Source organism: Mustelus asterias, chromosome 19 (assembly GCF_964213995.1).
Source record: "Mustelus asterias chromosome 19, sMusAst1.hap1.1, whole genome shotgun sequence".
Taxonomy (NCBI): domain Eukaryota; kingdom Metazoa; phylum Chordata; class Chondrichthyes; order Carcharhiniformes; family Triakidae; genus Mustelus; species Mustelus asterias.
In genome coordinates this window covers 60155482-60169079 of record NC_135819.1, presented here as the reverse complement: position 1 = coordinate 60169079, position 13598 = coordinate 60155482, and the positions used below count along the sequence as shown (strand labels likewise).

The 13598-nt window shown below is 42.2% G+C and overlaps 1 protein-coding gene across 4 annotated transcripts in view; it reads left to right on the top strand.

The window, feature by feature from the left end:
- orc5 (origin recognition complex, subunit 5) overlaps positions 1 to 13598 on the top strand; it is a 108387-nt gene that overhangs the window by 7805 nt on the left and 86984 nt on the right. For all 4 annotated transcript variants that reach the window (XM_078234727.1, XM_078234729.1, XM_078234731.1 and 1 more), the window contains exons 3-4: positions 2562 to 2654; positions 10196 to 10399. In XM_078234727.1, the coding sequence (XP_078090853.1) occupies positions 2562 to 2654; positions 10196 to 10399 (297 nt within the window). The remainder of the gene's footprint in view (positions 1 to 2561; positions 2655 to 10195; positions 10400 to 13598) is intronic.

Genomic DNA, 13598 nt, shown 5'->3' with positions numbered 1-13598 from the left:
CTATTAATTTTGTGCCATCTGGCCAATGTGATGGAACCACGGTGAACTACATCATCTTGTGGTTAGTCATTTTAACAAGGGTGTTTATTTTCACCAGTCTTGGTAACTTTCTTGTTTGCTGGCGTGTAGAAGTTCATTGGTGTTTTAACCATATTTCCAATGCAAGTCAATCAATATGCATTATTTTCTTGATCTGACAAAATAATGGAACATTATGGTTTTATCATTGAGTTGAGGTGGCAGATGCTGTGGAATGTTCATTTTCTGAAGAAGTGCTAAATCAAGCCCTTTCTTGAATTTTGTGCACTACCTGACACTGGCCCTGAATTCTGAATTACTGGTCGAAACTCTACCACCTCGCCTGCCCCGGAATCGGGGCGGGCGAGGTTCCCAAAATGGAAATCTCCGTTGGCCTTGGGCAGGATTTTACGATCTTGCCCGAGCGAGGCCGTAAAATCCCGCCCACTATCTCTCTTCGCTTGTCTAAACCTGTAGAGTCAGAGGGCTCTTGTAGGTGATAATGTGACCATTTTGTTGATGCTCATTAAAGCATTCTGCCACTTTTTTCTCCAGTTTAAATTAAGGTGTGTACTTGTTACTCTTTCTTGAAGTTATCCTAACAGATCATGTGGTATACATTAGTCTTGTGGATTGCTGGGAGATTGCTGCTAGAATTGGCATGTAAAAATCTAGGATTTCTGCATGTACATTTTAAATTTAGGAACCAGAGAAATCAATAATCAATCAATAATCGCAATGCGGTTTGATGCTCAAAAAACACTTTTCCATGTGGTGTGAAAAAAATTACTTCATTTAGGACATAAGTCATGGGGTCGACTTTTACAGAAGATTGGCTTCTTACCTGAATGTAATTGAAGTTTGGGGTAATTTTATATAGCATTCTATTGTGTTTAAAGACTTAAACTTCAAGTTATTTAATGATTTAACAACTTTTTTTTAGATATCTTGTTTAAGATAGCTTTTTTATCTGTTACGATCATCATTGCGACTGACATCTTTAAAAGAAAAAGATACTTAAAATTCCAATGGCTGACCGAAAGGAATTGGATAAGATTTCAAACTTCATTTTTTTTTACAGTCAAAGTCTTAAACTTGGTATTGTTTCCTACTAAGTAAACTGCAGAAATGATAAGCCTTATTATTGTCTTAACGCAACCGATAATCTCATGCTGCACATTGCAATTCTGTGGAGAGTGCTCTGAGTATTTTCAGGAAACAGTCTAAAATCGGTCTCAGCTTCAAATGGGCTTGTTTTCCCCTGTTTTGCTGAAATGTAATTCCCAGTGACCATCAAAAACCATCCCCTTCATTCTTCTGAGAATTGCTGATTTGACCTGCAGCAGCACAGTTCACCCTGATGGTTCTTTTCCCCCAGTCATGCCAGGACCAATCTTTTGGAATTCTTAAATTCCTGTCAGTTCCTTCTGTTTGACTAGAGAACCCAGTATTCTGCCCGGTAGCTGTCGTGGTCACCTCTCTCTCTGTCTGTCTGTCTCTCCCGAACATCTGCTTTTACCTTTGTTTACCAGGTATTAAACCTGGCATGTGGATTAAAACATGACCTGGTCACAATGGTCCCTATGGCAACCAAACCACACAGGTTTGTTGTCAGGCAGAACTTGTAGATCACATGAATCTCTCCCATTTAAAACATAACCATCCTTAAAACCTTCCAATTGTAAGAACTTCTCTATTTGTAGCAACTCTCCTCACCTTTATTTTTTTCATATTATAACTTTTTCTTATTCAGTTTGCCTAAATATTTTTATTCTTTTTAGTTTCTTGAGTGCTGTTGTAGGAGATTCACATTGGAAAATGTGTCCTCTGATGAGACCCTGCGGTCTGAAGATTGATGTGATGTAATTGATGCAATTAGTGAAAATGCAGATTGCTGTCTTAATCTTTTAATTCCTCTGTTAATTCCATTTTTATTTTTTGAGTATTTTGCCCAGTGAATAAACACTTTAAAATGGATGGTGTTTTTGTCACTGGGTGTTTTTGTTATGTTGGGTGTTTGTATAACCTTGCTGTATGCAAACTAGCTGCTGCATTTCCTACTGTATAATGGTGATTATACGTCAGAAAATACAATGTTGGCTATAAAGTGCTTTGGGACCACCCAAGGTCATGAAAGGTGCTGTATAAATGTAAGGTTTTATTTTCTAAATTTTATTTCCTCATGCTGTTCTTTTAACCCAATAGTAAAATCTCAATCCCTCCCCAAATCTATATTGTTTTTGTAGTTCATTGTAATTTGGAACATTTCATGCTGCTTTTGGCCTGAAGTGTTGCAGCCTTCATTTTAGATCAGTTGAACTGTGATCCTAACTGATTTTATTTTCTGGTAGACACTCTTTCTTAACCTGCAATGTAAATTTGCTAAAATATTTCTCTATATTTTTAAAAGTATTCCATATTAATCAGTCCAATGTTCATGTGAAAATGAGAGCTAAAGCAGATTTTCTAACACTTTGAGATAATTTGAGGAAAGTATACCTCTGTTATTTTAATAATTTTGGCAATATTTCTTGTCTTTCCAGCCTCATCATTACAGTTACCCATCTGTTTTTGTGTATGGACATACTGCCACAGGGAAAACCTATGTGGTGCAAACACTGTTGAAGACATTGAAGGTAAGATTAAAAGAGAATTCCATTTGTTAAACAGGATTATTACTGAGTGCAGTAACATGGGAACCTTAAAATGTTGACATGCCTCACTGATGTTGTGGATTTCTATCAACTTGTAATTATTTAATGCTAATGACATGGAAAATAACTTTTGAAAATTGTCCCGGTCCTCAAAACTCAGTTAAATATCAGGCCATTTGATGAAGTCCCATTGCACAAAGTTATGTAATTTGAGCTTGGGAGCAATGAGAAAGTAAATGGAGGTATGAAAGGTTGCACTGGCTAGAGAAAGATTGGAACTTGAAAATGATAGAAGGATCACTTTTCAGATTTCCTTTGTATTCTATCAAGTGGTGCAAGAGACTGACGGAAAGCCTGTCTGTCCAAAGCAGCATTAAGTCTTTGGAATGTGTGGGATTTATTGAGTTGTTGAGGTTAAAAGTGACATTTATTGTAAGTTCAAAATGTGTTTTCCAGAAAATAAGGAATGATTGTGTACCCTGCACAAATTAACTACTAAACTGAATAATTCAATGATATTAGCTTGTCTTCAATGGTGCATGCTTGCTTGATATTTCTTTATAACTTGCTTTGCATTTAAATTTTTTAAATTTGCAGGCTTTGCCACCATTTCAGCGTGGAGTTCTGATGCTGGATTACTATTGATTACTATTTTTGACTTCGTAATTATTGAAGTCACAAAATTAATTTTAATTGATCTGATACAGAAACGTTAATGTGAGATATTTGGAAAATGAGCACCATCGTATCAACTAGGATGTTGATGTGAATTTAGAATTTCACTGTAAAATGTCAAGTCAGTTTTGTACTCTGATTCTAAGATCAGGAAGCAATGCGTTTTCTCATAATGGGAATCACTATGAGGAATTTTTGATATGGCTACAGTTTTCAAGAAGTTCAGGAAACTGAAGTTGCTGCTTTCCCGGAGAGATCTGACCATTGGTCATTTTGACACTTGGGTGGGATTTTTCATGCAGTCCGCCACACGTTTCACAGCAGTGGAGTTGGCCCGCCATTGGCTGATGGCAGGATCTTGTCCTGCTGTTGTCAACAGGGTTTCCCTTTGCTGCTGGGAAACCTACGGCAGGGGTGCGCTGTCGGCAGACAATCCCGCCAGTGTGAACGGCCGTAAAATTCTGTCCACAGGTACAGTACCATCAATCCAGCTGTCAGAAAACTGGAATTTATTTTAAGCAGGCTTTGAAGGAATACCCCATGGGGAGAAGTGTATAATTAATAATTTAAAGTTTAATAATTTAAGCATTTAATCCCCAAAAGATTTGTATTCTGCTAGTTTTAGTTAATTAACCACAAATCCACAGCAAAAGGCAAAATTCCAATTGTGCCCGTTGGCCAGTGGTACAATGAAGAACAAAATAAACTCCATGCAGTGTTGTCTGCCTTTCATCTGAGTTATAATGTGGAGATGCCGGCGTTGGACTGGGCTGAACACAGTAAGAGTTTTAACAACACCAGGTTAAAGTCCAACAGGTTTATTTGGTAGCAAATACCATTAGCTTTCGGAGCGCTGCTCCTTCGTCAGATGGAGTGGAAATGTGCTCTCAAACAGGGCACAGACACAAAATCAAGTTACAGAATACTGATTAGAATGCGAATCCCTACAGCCAACCAGATCTTAAAGATACAGACAATGTGGGTGGAGGGAGCGTTAAGCACAGGTTAAAGAGTTGTGTATTGTCTCCAGACAGGACAGCCTGCAAGTCCAGGAGGCAAGCTGTGGGGGTTACTGATAGTGTGACATAAATCCAACATCCCGGTTTAGGCCGTCCTCATGTGTGCGGAACTTGGCTATCAGTTTCTGCTCAGCGACTCTGCGTTGTCGTGTGTCGTGAAGGCCGCCTTGGAGAACGCTTACCTGAAGATCAGAGGCTGAATGCCCGTGACTGCTGAAGTGCTCCCCCACAGGAAGAGAACAGTCTTGCCTGGTGATTGTTGAGCGATGTTCATTCATCCGTTGTCATAGCGTCTGCATGGTTTCCCCAATGTACCATGCCTCGGGACATCCTTTCCTGCAGCGTATCAGGTAGACAACGTTGGCCGAGTTGCAAGAGTAGGTACCGTGTACCTGGTAGATGGTGTTCTCACATGAGATGATGGCATCCGTGTCGATGATCCGGCACGTCTTGCAGAGGTTGCTGTGGCAGGGTTGTGTGGTGTCGTGGTCGCTGTTCTCCTGAAGGCTGGGTAGTTTGCTGTGGACAATGGTCTGTTTGAGGTTGCGCAGTTGGTTGAAGGCAAGAAGTGGGGGTGTGGGGATGGCCTTGGCGTGATGTTTGTCTTCATCAGTGCTCCACTTCTCCAGCTTCCACCCTAAACACGTTAAAGAAGCCATCCCCTACGGACAAGCCCTCTGAATACACAGGATCTGCTCGGATGAGGAGGATCGCAACAGACACCTCCAGACGCTGAAAGGTGCCCTCATAAGAACAGGATATGGCGCTCGACTCATCGATCAACAGTTCCGATGCGCCACAGCGAAAAACCGCACCGACCTCCTCAGAAGACAAACACGGGACACGGTGGACAGAGTACCCTTCGTCGTCCAGTACTTCCCCGGAGCGGAGAAGCTACGGCATCTCCTCTGTTTTCATCTGAGCAGGTATAGATGTTATGTGATTGGAATAGACTTGTCCCATATATCTCCCTTCTATTTTGTTATAAAAGGTGGGGGGAGTTTTTGTTTAAAATTAAATACTTTAGTTAGTTTTAATTGTTATGAGTCACAAAATCATGCAAATGTGTTAAATACCATGTCACACCAACGAGGAAGCTAGTGGAAGTTTAGGTGCTGCTATTTGAATAGCATGCAGTGAGTGGCCAGTGCAACTTGGGACCTTGATGGATGTTGTGGTCAGTGGGGAATCAGAATTGTGATGTCTGTTTGGTTCATTGGGTCATGAAATGAATAAGAGGTGAAGCAATCCGTGCCAGACTGAGATCCTGAATGATAGGAGAAATAAAGACTTTGACTTATTAGCTCCTCTCTTGTCTACGGGACATCACAAAGTGCTTTACAGCCAATTAAATACTTTTGAAGTATAGATGCTGTTGAAATGTAGTAAACATGGCAAGTAATTTGTTCAAGCAAGCTCCTAGAACAGCAGTATGATAATTAACAGATAATCTTTTGGTGGTGATGATTGAGGGATAAATATTGGTTAGGACACCGGTAGTAGATTTGTTGCAGTTCTTCAGAATAGTGCCATGGGATGTTTTACATCCACTCCGAAGATGTGCAGGTTAGGTTGATTGGCCATGCTGAATTGCCCAGAGTGTCAGGGGAATTAGCAGGGTAAATACATTGGGTTATGGTGATAAGGCCTGGGTGGGATTGTGGTCAGTGCAGACTTGATGGGCCAAATGGCCTCTTTCTACAGTATAGGGATTCTATAATTCTATGATGATTGAGTGTGCAGATTGGCCCTTGGTTTAAGCATCTAATCCGAAAGGCTCTACCTTCGACAGTAGTAACTCCCTTACTGCCGCACTGGAGCATTAGCTTTGGTCTTCATACTTTAGTCCTGAGCGAAACTTCAACCCAAAATATTCTGAGGTGAGAACCTACTGAGCCACAGCTGACACAATGAAGTGCAATGGTCAGCTGATTCCCTAGACCCTGTTTCTTTATTTTTGAAAGCCATGTTGACTGTTTAAATTAGAGGGCTTTCATGATCCTTCTACACAACAGTAACCCAGAAGTCTCCTGGAACCAGCACCCTTCATAGAAAATTGAGGCCATTGGCAGCTAGCTCCTTAATGATACGGCCACCTACCACCTGGAATTAAAAAGCTAGAACAAGAAACAAGATGGAGATAACAAAACTTCAACCAAGTTTATATAAAATAGGCAAGTGATTGCATGCCCCTTGACTAGGGAGATCCACTATTTGGTTTAAATCTGTCAACCAATTAGGCAAGTGAATGGCAGCAAACAGCATAAATAAAATAAGTTCTACCAAATTTTATTCGAGTAAAGATAATTAGGGATGTTAATTCTTTGCAAAATGTTTGGTTTCAAAATTTGAATTCATTCTTCATCAGCTTTTGAGATATGATTATTCATGTCTTAATTGTTACAAGATAGAAATATTAATTTATATCCACTTTCATTTAATAAAGCATGATGTATATTGTAGTGAAACTGATCAGTTTCCTGTTAAAGACATCTACTTAGTATGGAAGGTATTAGTGATATTGATGCTCTAAGATAATGTTATACCTGTTAATTCTCAGATACTTTCAACCAGTTTACTTACTCCAAGGTTTTACCCCGGTGCCCTTATTTGCAAGGTGGACAAAGGACAAACACAAGTAAAAGTTCAACAAGTTTATTAAATAACGCTATTAACCCTTAAATTACCCACATAAAACAAGAGGATACCCCAGATTCAAGTATACTACCCGTAAAGATGGCTTGGTTAAACTGCAAGCCCGATTCTCTGAGTCCCTCTGGTCTGTCGTCACGAAGGTGAGTCTCGATGGCCGCTTCTTCCTTCCTTCCTTCTCTGGTCAGTCTTCCGAATGGACACGGCCGTCTCCCCTGTCGAGTCTTCGCTCCTGTGTGCCTCTGAGTGTGTCCCTTTATCCCCAGCCTGCTTGCCTTTCTAGAAACATCTCTGGCTTCTGGCCAATGAGGTCCCAGGAGGGGGTTCCAATACCCAGTGGGTTTCTTGATGTCTGCCTGACAGGACACCAGGGTCCGCCCCCCAGGTGTCCATCTCCATGTTGTTAAACTTGTTATCAGGTAAGGTTTCTACAGGATCTCTTGGTGACAGAAAGTCTGGCCCAATCTGGGCTTCTAACAATAGACCGATGCATTTCAATGAGGTGCCATGATCTCCTGCTAAGTCTCAAGTAGAGTGTAACGACCTTTGATGGGTGGTTGATGGGTCAGGCCCAGACACATTTGTGTATTGTACAATTGGCCTGCCTGCGGTGTGACTGTGTTTGATTTCAAAATGCTCAATTCTTTAATTTAGGATGTCCAATTTTATCAGCCTTAAAACTAGGCCCTGTTTATATCACCACAATAATACTTGCCTCACAATTTTGTTCTCTTTGCACAAAGGAAACAAAGAAAATTAAGAAATTGTATTTAAAGTCCAAAGATGTGCGGGTTAGGTTGATTGGCCCGGTTAAAAATTGCCCCTTAGAGTCCTGATGCATAGGTTACAGGGATTAGCGGGTAAATATGTGGGGGTAGGGCTTGGGTGGGATTGTGGTCGGTGCAGACTCGATGGGCCGAATGGCCTCCTTCTGCACTGCAGGGTTTCTATTAAAAGGTGTATGTTTTTGCTGTTAGCCTGGAGCTGTAATGAGGAATAGTCTGTTCAGACTTTCTCACCTTAGCTGTTTTGTTGTAAGTTTTTTTTTGCAATAGTGGCAATCACTTGCATGAAGAACATGAGCAAATAAATCTTTTAAATTAACTGATTCCATTTGAAAGGAATGAGCATTTGAAGATGAGCACCAATATAGATTAATGAAGAAGTTTATTTTTAAATGAAAATGTTTTTTGCCTTTAGTATTATATTGAAATTGCTTACTGGTTTTAACAAAGAAAATTACAGCACAGGAACAGGCCCTTCGGCCCTCCAAGCCTGCACCGACCATGCTGCCGGACTTAACTAAAACCCCCTACGCTTCTGGGGACCATATCCCTCTATTCCCATCTCATTCATGTACTTGTCAAGACGCCCCTTAAAAGTCACTACCGTATCCACTTCTACTACCTCCCCCGGCAACGAGTTCCAGGCACCCACCACTCTCTGTGTAAAAAAAAAAAATCTGCCTCGTACATCTCCTTTAAAACTTGCCCCTTGCACCTTAAACCTATGCCCCCTAGTAATTGACTCTTCCACCCTGGGAAAAAGCTTCTGACTATCCACTCTGTCCATGCCTCTCATAATCTTGTAGACATCTATCAGGTCTCCCCTCAACCTCTGTCGCTCCAGTGAGAACAAACCAAGTTTCTCCAACCTCTCCTCATAGCTAATGCCGTCCATACCAGGCAACATCCTGATAAATCTTTTCTGTATCCTCTCCAAAGCCTCCACATCCTTCTGGTAGTGTGGCGACCAGAATTGAACACTATATTCCAAATGCAGCCTCACTAAGGTTCTATAAAGCGTCAACACGACTTGCCAATTTTTAAACTCAATACCCCGGCCGATGAAGGCTAGCGTGCCGTATGCCTTCTTGACTACCTTCTCCACCTGCATTGCCACTTTCGGTGACCTGTGTACCTGTACACCCAGATCCCTTTGCCTATCAATGCTCCTAAGGGTTCTGCCATTTACTGTATATTTCCTATCTGTATTAGACCTTCCAAAATGCATCACCTCACACTTGTCCGAATTAAACTCCATCTGCCATCTCTCCGCCCAAGTCTCCAACTGATCTATATCCTGCTGTATCCTCTGATGGTCCTCATCGCTATCCGCAAATCCACCAACCTTTGTGTCGTCCGCAAACCTACTAATCAGTCCAGTTACATTTTCCTCCAAATCATTTATATATATTACAAACAGCAAAGGTCCCAGCACTGATCCCTGAGGAACACCACTTGTCACAGCCCTCCATTCAGAAATGCACACTTCCACTGCTACTCTCTGTCTTCTTTGACTGAGCCAGTTTTGTATCCACCTTGCCAGCTCACCTCTGATCCCATGCGACTTCACCTTCTGCACCAGTCTGCCATGAGGGACCTTGTCAAAGGCCTTACTGAAGTCCATGTAGACAACATCCACTGCCCTACCCTCATCAATCATCTACATCCACTGCCCTACCCTCATCAATCATCTACATCCACTGCCCTACCCCCATCAATCAACAAATGTATTCTAAAAGATTTCACAAGAAAATGATTTTTTAATGATTATTTGGTTGAGCTGCAGATTTTTTTACTTCTGGAAATCAAGGACAGGTCACTAAGCATTATACACAAAAGTCTGGAATTTTCTTCGCCATTCTGCCCCTAAATAGGCGTGACAGTGGATAAATTGAATAGCAAGGCTCATCATGCTCTCTATCCCAACCAACAGAGAGTACGTTGCCCAGAATTGCTGCTGGCCACTGCATTGTTAAAGCCAGTGGAGGTGGGAGAGTGGGGTGGTAGAATGGGGAGGATGATGCCAACTTCGCCTACATTCACTCCTTGGGACTGCCAGTTGAAAGCTGGTGTTAGACTTGAATTAACAGTGGACCCAAATATTGTAAATGGAGGAAAGGGCCCTTTCCCTTCCTTTTTGCTCAGATTGCTTACCTACTGAATGCCTTGGTCTCATAATGACCCCTGACTCGGGAAACTAAGTTAGGACAACAGGTTGAACTTGCAAATGCATGTATAGAGAAATCTAGCACTAAGTGTTGAAAGCAGTATTGTTAGTCCATTGGTAGCTGAAGCATGGTACATTCTGCTCATGATAATACGTTATGAGTACGTGCAGTTTTATATGTTCTGCTAGTATTGTGGTTAATATACAATTTTTGTCTCTTTGCAGCTTCCTCATGTAATTGTGAACTGTGTGGAATGTTTTTCTTCAAGGATGCTTTTTGAACAAATACTTAATCAACTGCACGGTCATTCGCTGTCCCCTGAGAATGAATATTCTTCATATTTGCAATGTAACACACTCAATGAGTTTGTTCTATTGTTTAAACAAGTGGTCCATGAGAAGAATTTGCACAATCAAACCATCAACATTGTAAGTAAATGATTATGAAATTACAGACCCTTTTGGAAATTAGCATCTAGGGTTTGTGGGGAAAGATTAATGGAATAGGATTAACTGAACAACTGTACCAGGGAACTGGCATGGGCACATTGGATTAAATAGCCTGCTTTTGCACTGTACTGTTCTGTGGTTGGTTTGGTTGTGAATGATAACTAATCTCATGAAAAATCAAGTGTCACTATTCCACCCATTTCCCCCCTCTACCAACTTGGTCTCTGTACACTCCTTGTGCAGCGGGTGATTTATATCATGGAGTTCATTGCATCCAGGTTCAAATTTTCTTGCACTCAATGTCCACACATTTAATTATGAGAAGGGTTATGAAATACTAATGATGAGTAAAAGCCTTTTCTTTGTACTTTACTTCCCTCCTAATTACTCTTGCTGAAGCCAATGAAGGAACTACTGCTATATCCAAGAGAGTTAACTCAGTATAGTTCCAGAAACTAACTGGGAACTTTCATAGAACATAGAACAGTACAGCACAGAACAGGCCCTTCGGCCCACGATGTTGTGCCGAGCTTTATCTGAAACCAAGATCAAGCTATCCCACTCCCTATCATCCTGGTGTGCTCCATGTGCCTATCCAATAACCGCTTAAATGTTCCTAAAGTGTCTGACTCCACGATCACTGCAGGCAGTCCATTGCACACCCCAACCACTCTCTGCGTAAAGAACCTACCTCCGATATCCTTCCTATATCTCCCACCACGAACCCTATAGTTATGCCCCCCTGTAATAGCTCCATCCACCCGAGGAAATAGTCTTTGAACGTTCACTCTATCCCCTTCATCATTTTATAAACCTCTATTAAGTCTCCCCTCAGCCTCCTCCGCTCCAGAGAGAACAGCCCTAGCTCCCTCAACCTTTCCTCATAAGACCTACCCTCCAAACCAGGCAGCACCCTGGTAAATCTCCTCTGCACTCTTTCCAGCGCTTCCACATCCTTCTTATAGTGAGGTGACGAGAACTGCACACAATATTCCAAATGTGGTCTCACCAAGGTCCTGTACAGTTGCAGCATAACCCCACAGCACTTAAACTCCAACCCCCTGTTAATAAAAGCTAACACACTATAGGCCTTCTTCACAGCTCTATCCACTTGAGTGGCAACCTTTAGAGGTCTGTGGATATGGACCCCAAGATCTCTCTGTTCCTCCACAGTCTTCAGAACCCTACCTTTGACCCTGTAATCCACATTTAAATTAGTCCTACCAAAATGAATCACCTCACATTTATCAGGGTTAAACTCCATTTGCCATTTTTCAGCCCAGCTTTGCATCCTATCTATGTCTCTTTGCAGCCTACAACAGCCCTCCACCTCATCCACTACTCCACCAATCTTGGTGTCATCAGCAAATTTACTGATCCACCCTTCAGCCCCCTCCTCTAAGTCATTAATAAAAATCACAAAGAGCAGAGGACCAAGCACTGATCCCTGTGGCACTCCGCTAGCAACCTGCCTCCAATCCGAAAATTTTCCATCCACCACCACCCTCTGTCTTCGATCAGACAGCCAGTTACCTATCCAATCGGCCAACTTTCCCTCTATCCCACACCTCCTCACTTTCATCATAAGCCAACCATGGGGGACCTTATCAAACGCCTTACTAAAATCCATGTATATGACATCAACTGCCCTACCTTCATCAACACACTTAGTTACCTCCTCAAAAAATTCAATCAAATTTGTGAGGCACGACTTGCCCTTCACGAATCCGTGCTGACTATCCCGGATTAATCCGCATCTTTCTAAATGGTCGTAAATCCCATCCCTAAGGACCTTTTCCATTAATTTACCAACCACCGAAGTAAGACTAACCGGTCTATAACTACCAGGGTCATTTCTATTCCCTTTCTTAAACAGAGGAACAACATTCGCCATTCTCCAGTCCTCTGGCACCATTCCCGTGGACAGCGAGGACCCAAAGATCAAAGCCAAAGGCTCTGCAATCTCATCCCTTGCCTCCCAAAGAATCCTAGGATATATTTCATCAGGCCCAGGGGACTTATCGACCTTCAGTTTATTCAAAACTGCCAGGACATCCTCCCTCTGAACATCTATTTCCTCCAGCCTATTAGCCTGTAACACCTTCTCTTCCTCAAAAACATGGCCCCTCTCCTTGGTGAACACTGAAGAAAAGTATTCATTCATCACCTCGCCTATCTCTACTGACTCCATACACAAGTTCCCACTACTGTCCTTGACCGGCCCTAACCTCACCCTGGTCATTCTTTTATTCCTCACATGAGAGTAAAAAGCCTTGGGATTTTCCTTGATCCGACACGCCAAGGACTTCTCATGTCCCCTCCTAGCTCTCCTAAGCCCTTTTTTCAGCTCGTTCCTTGCTAACTTGTAACCCTCAATCGAGCCATGTTTCCTCATCCCTACATAAGCTTCCCTCTTCCTTTTCACAAGACATTCCACCTCTTTTGTGAACCATGGTTCCCTCACTCTGCCATTTCCTCCCTGCCTGACAGGGACATACCTATTAAGGACACCCAGTATTTGTTCCTTGAAAAAGTTCCACTTTTCATTAGTGCCTTTCCCTGACAGTTTCTGTTCCCAACTTATGCCCCCTAATTCTTGCCTAATCGCATCATAATTACCTCTCCCCCAATTGTAAACCTTGCCCTGCCGTACGGCCCTATCCCTCTCCATTGCAATAACAAAAGACACTGAATTGTGGTCACTATCTCCAAAGTGCTCTCCCACAACCAAATCTAACACTTGGCCCGGTTCATTTCCCAGTACCAAATCTAATGTGGCCTCACCTCTTGTCGGCCTATCCACATATTGTGTCAGGAAACCCTCCTGGACACACTGCACAAAAACTGCCCCATCCGAACTATTTGACCTACAAAGGTTCCAATCAATATTTGGAAAGTTAAAGTCCCCCATGACAACTACCCTGTGACCCCCACACATATCCATAATCTGCTTAGCAATTTCTTCCTCCACATCTCTATTACTATTTGGGGGCCTATAGTAAACTCCTAACAACGTGACTGCTCCTTTCCTATTTCTAACCTCAGCCCATGTTACCTCAGTGGGCAGATCCCCCTCGAAGTGCCTTTCTGCAGCCGTTAAACTATCCTTGATTAACAATGCTACTCCTCCACCTCTTTTACCAGCTTCCCTACACTTACTGAAACATCTATACTTTCC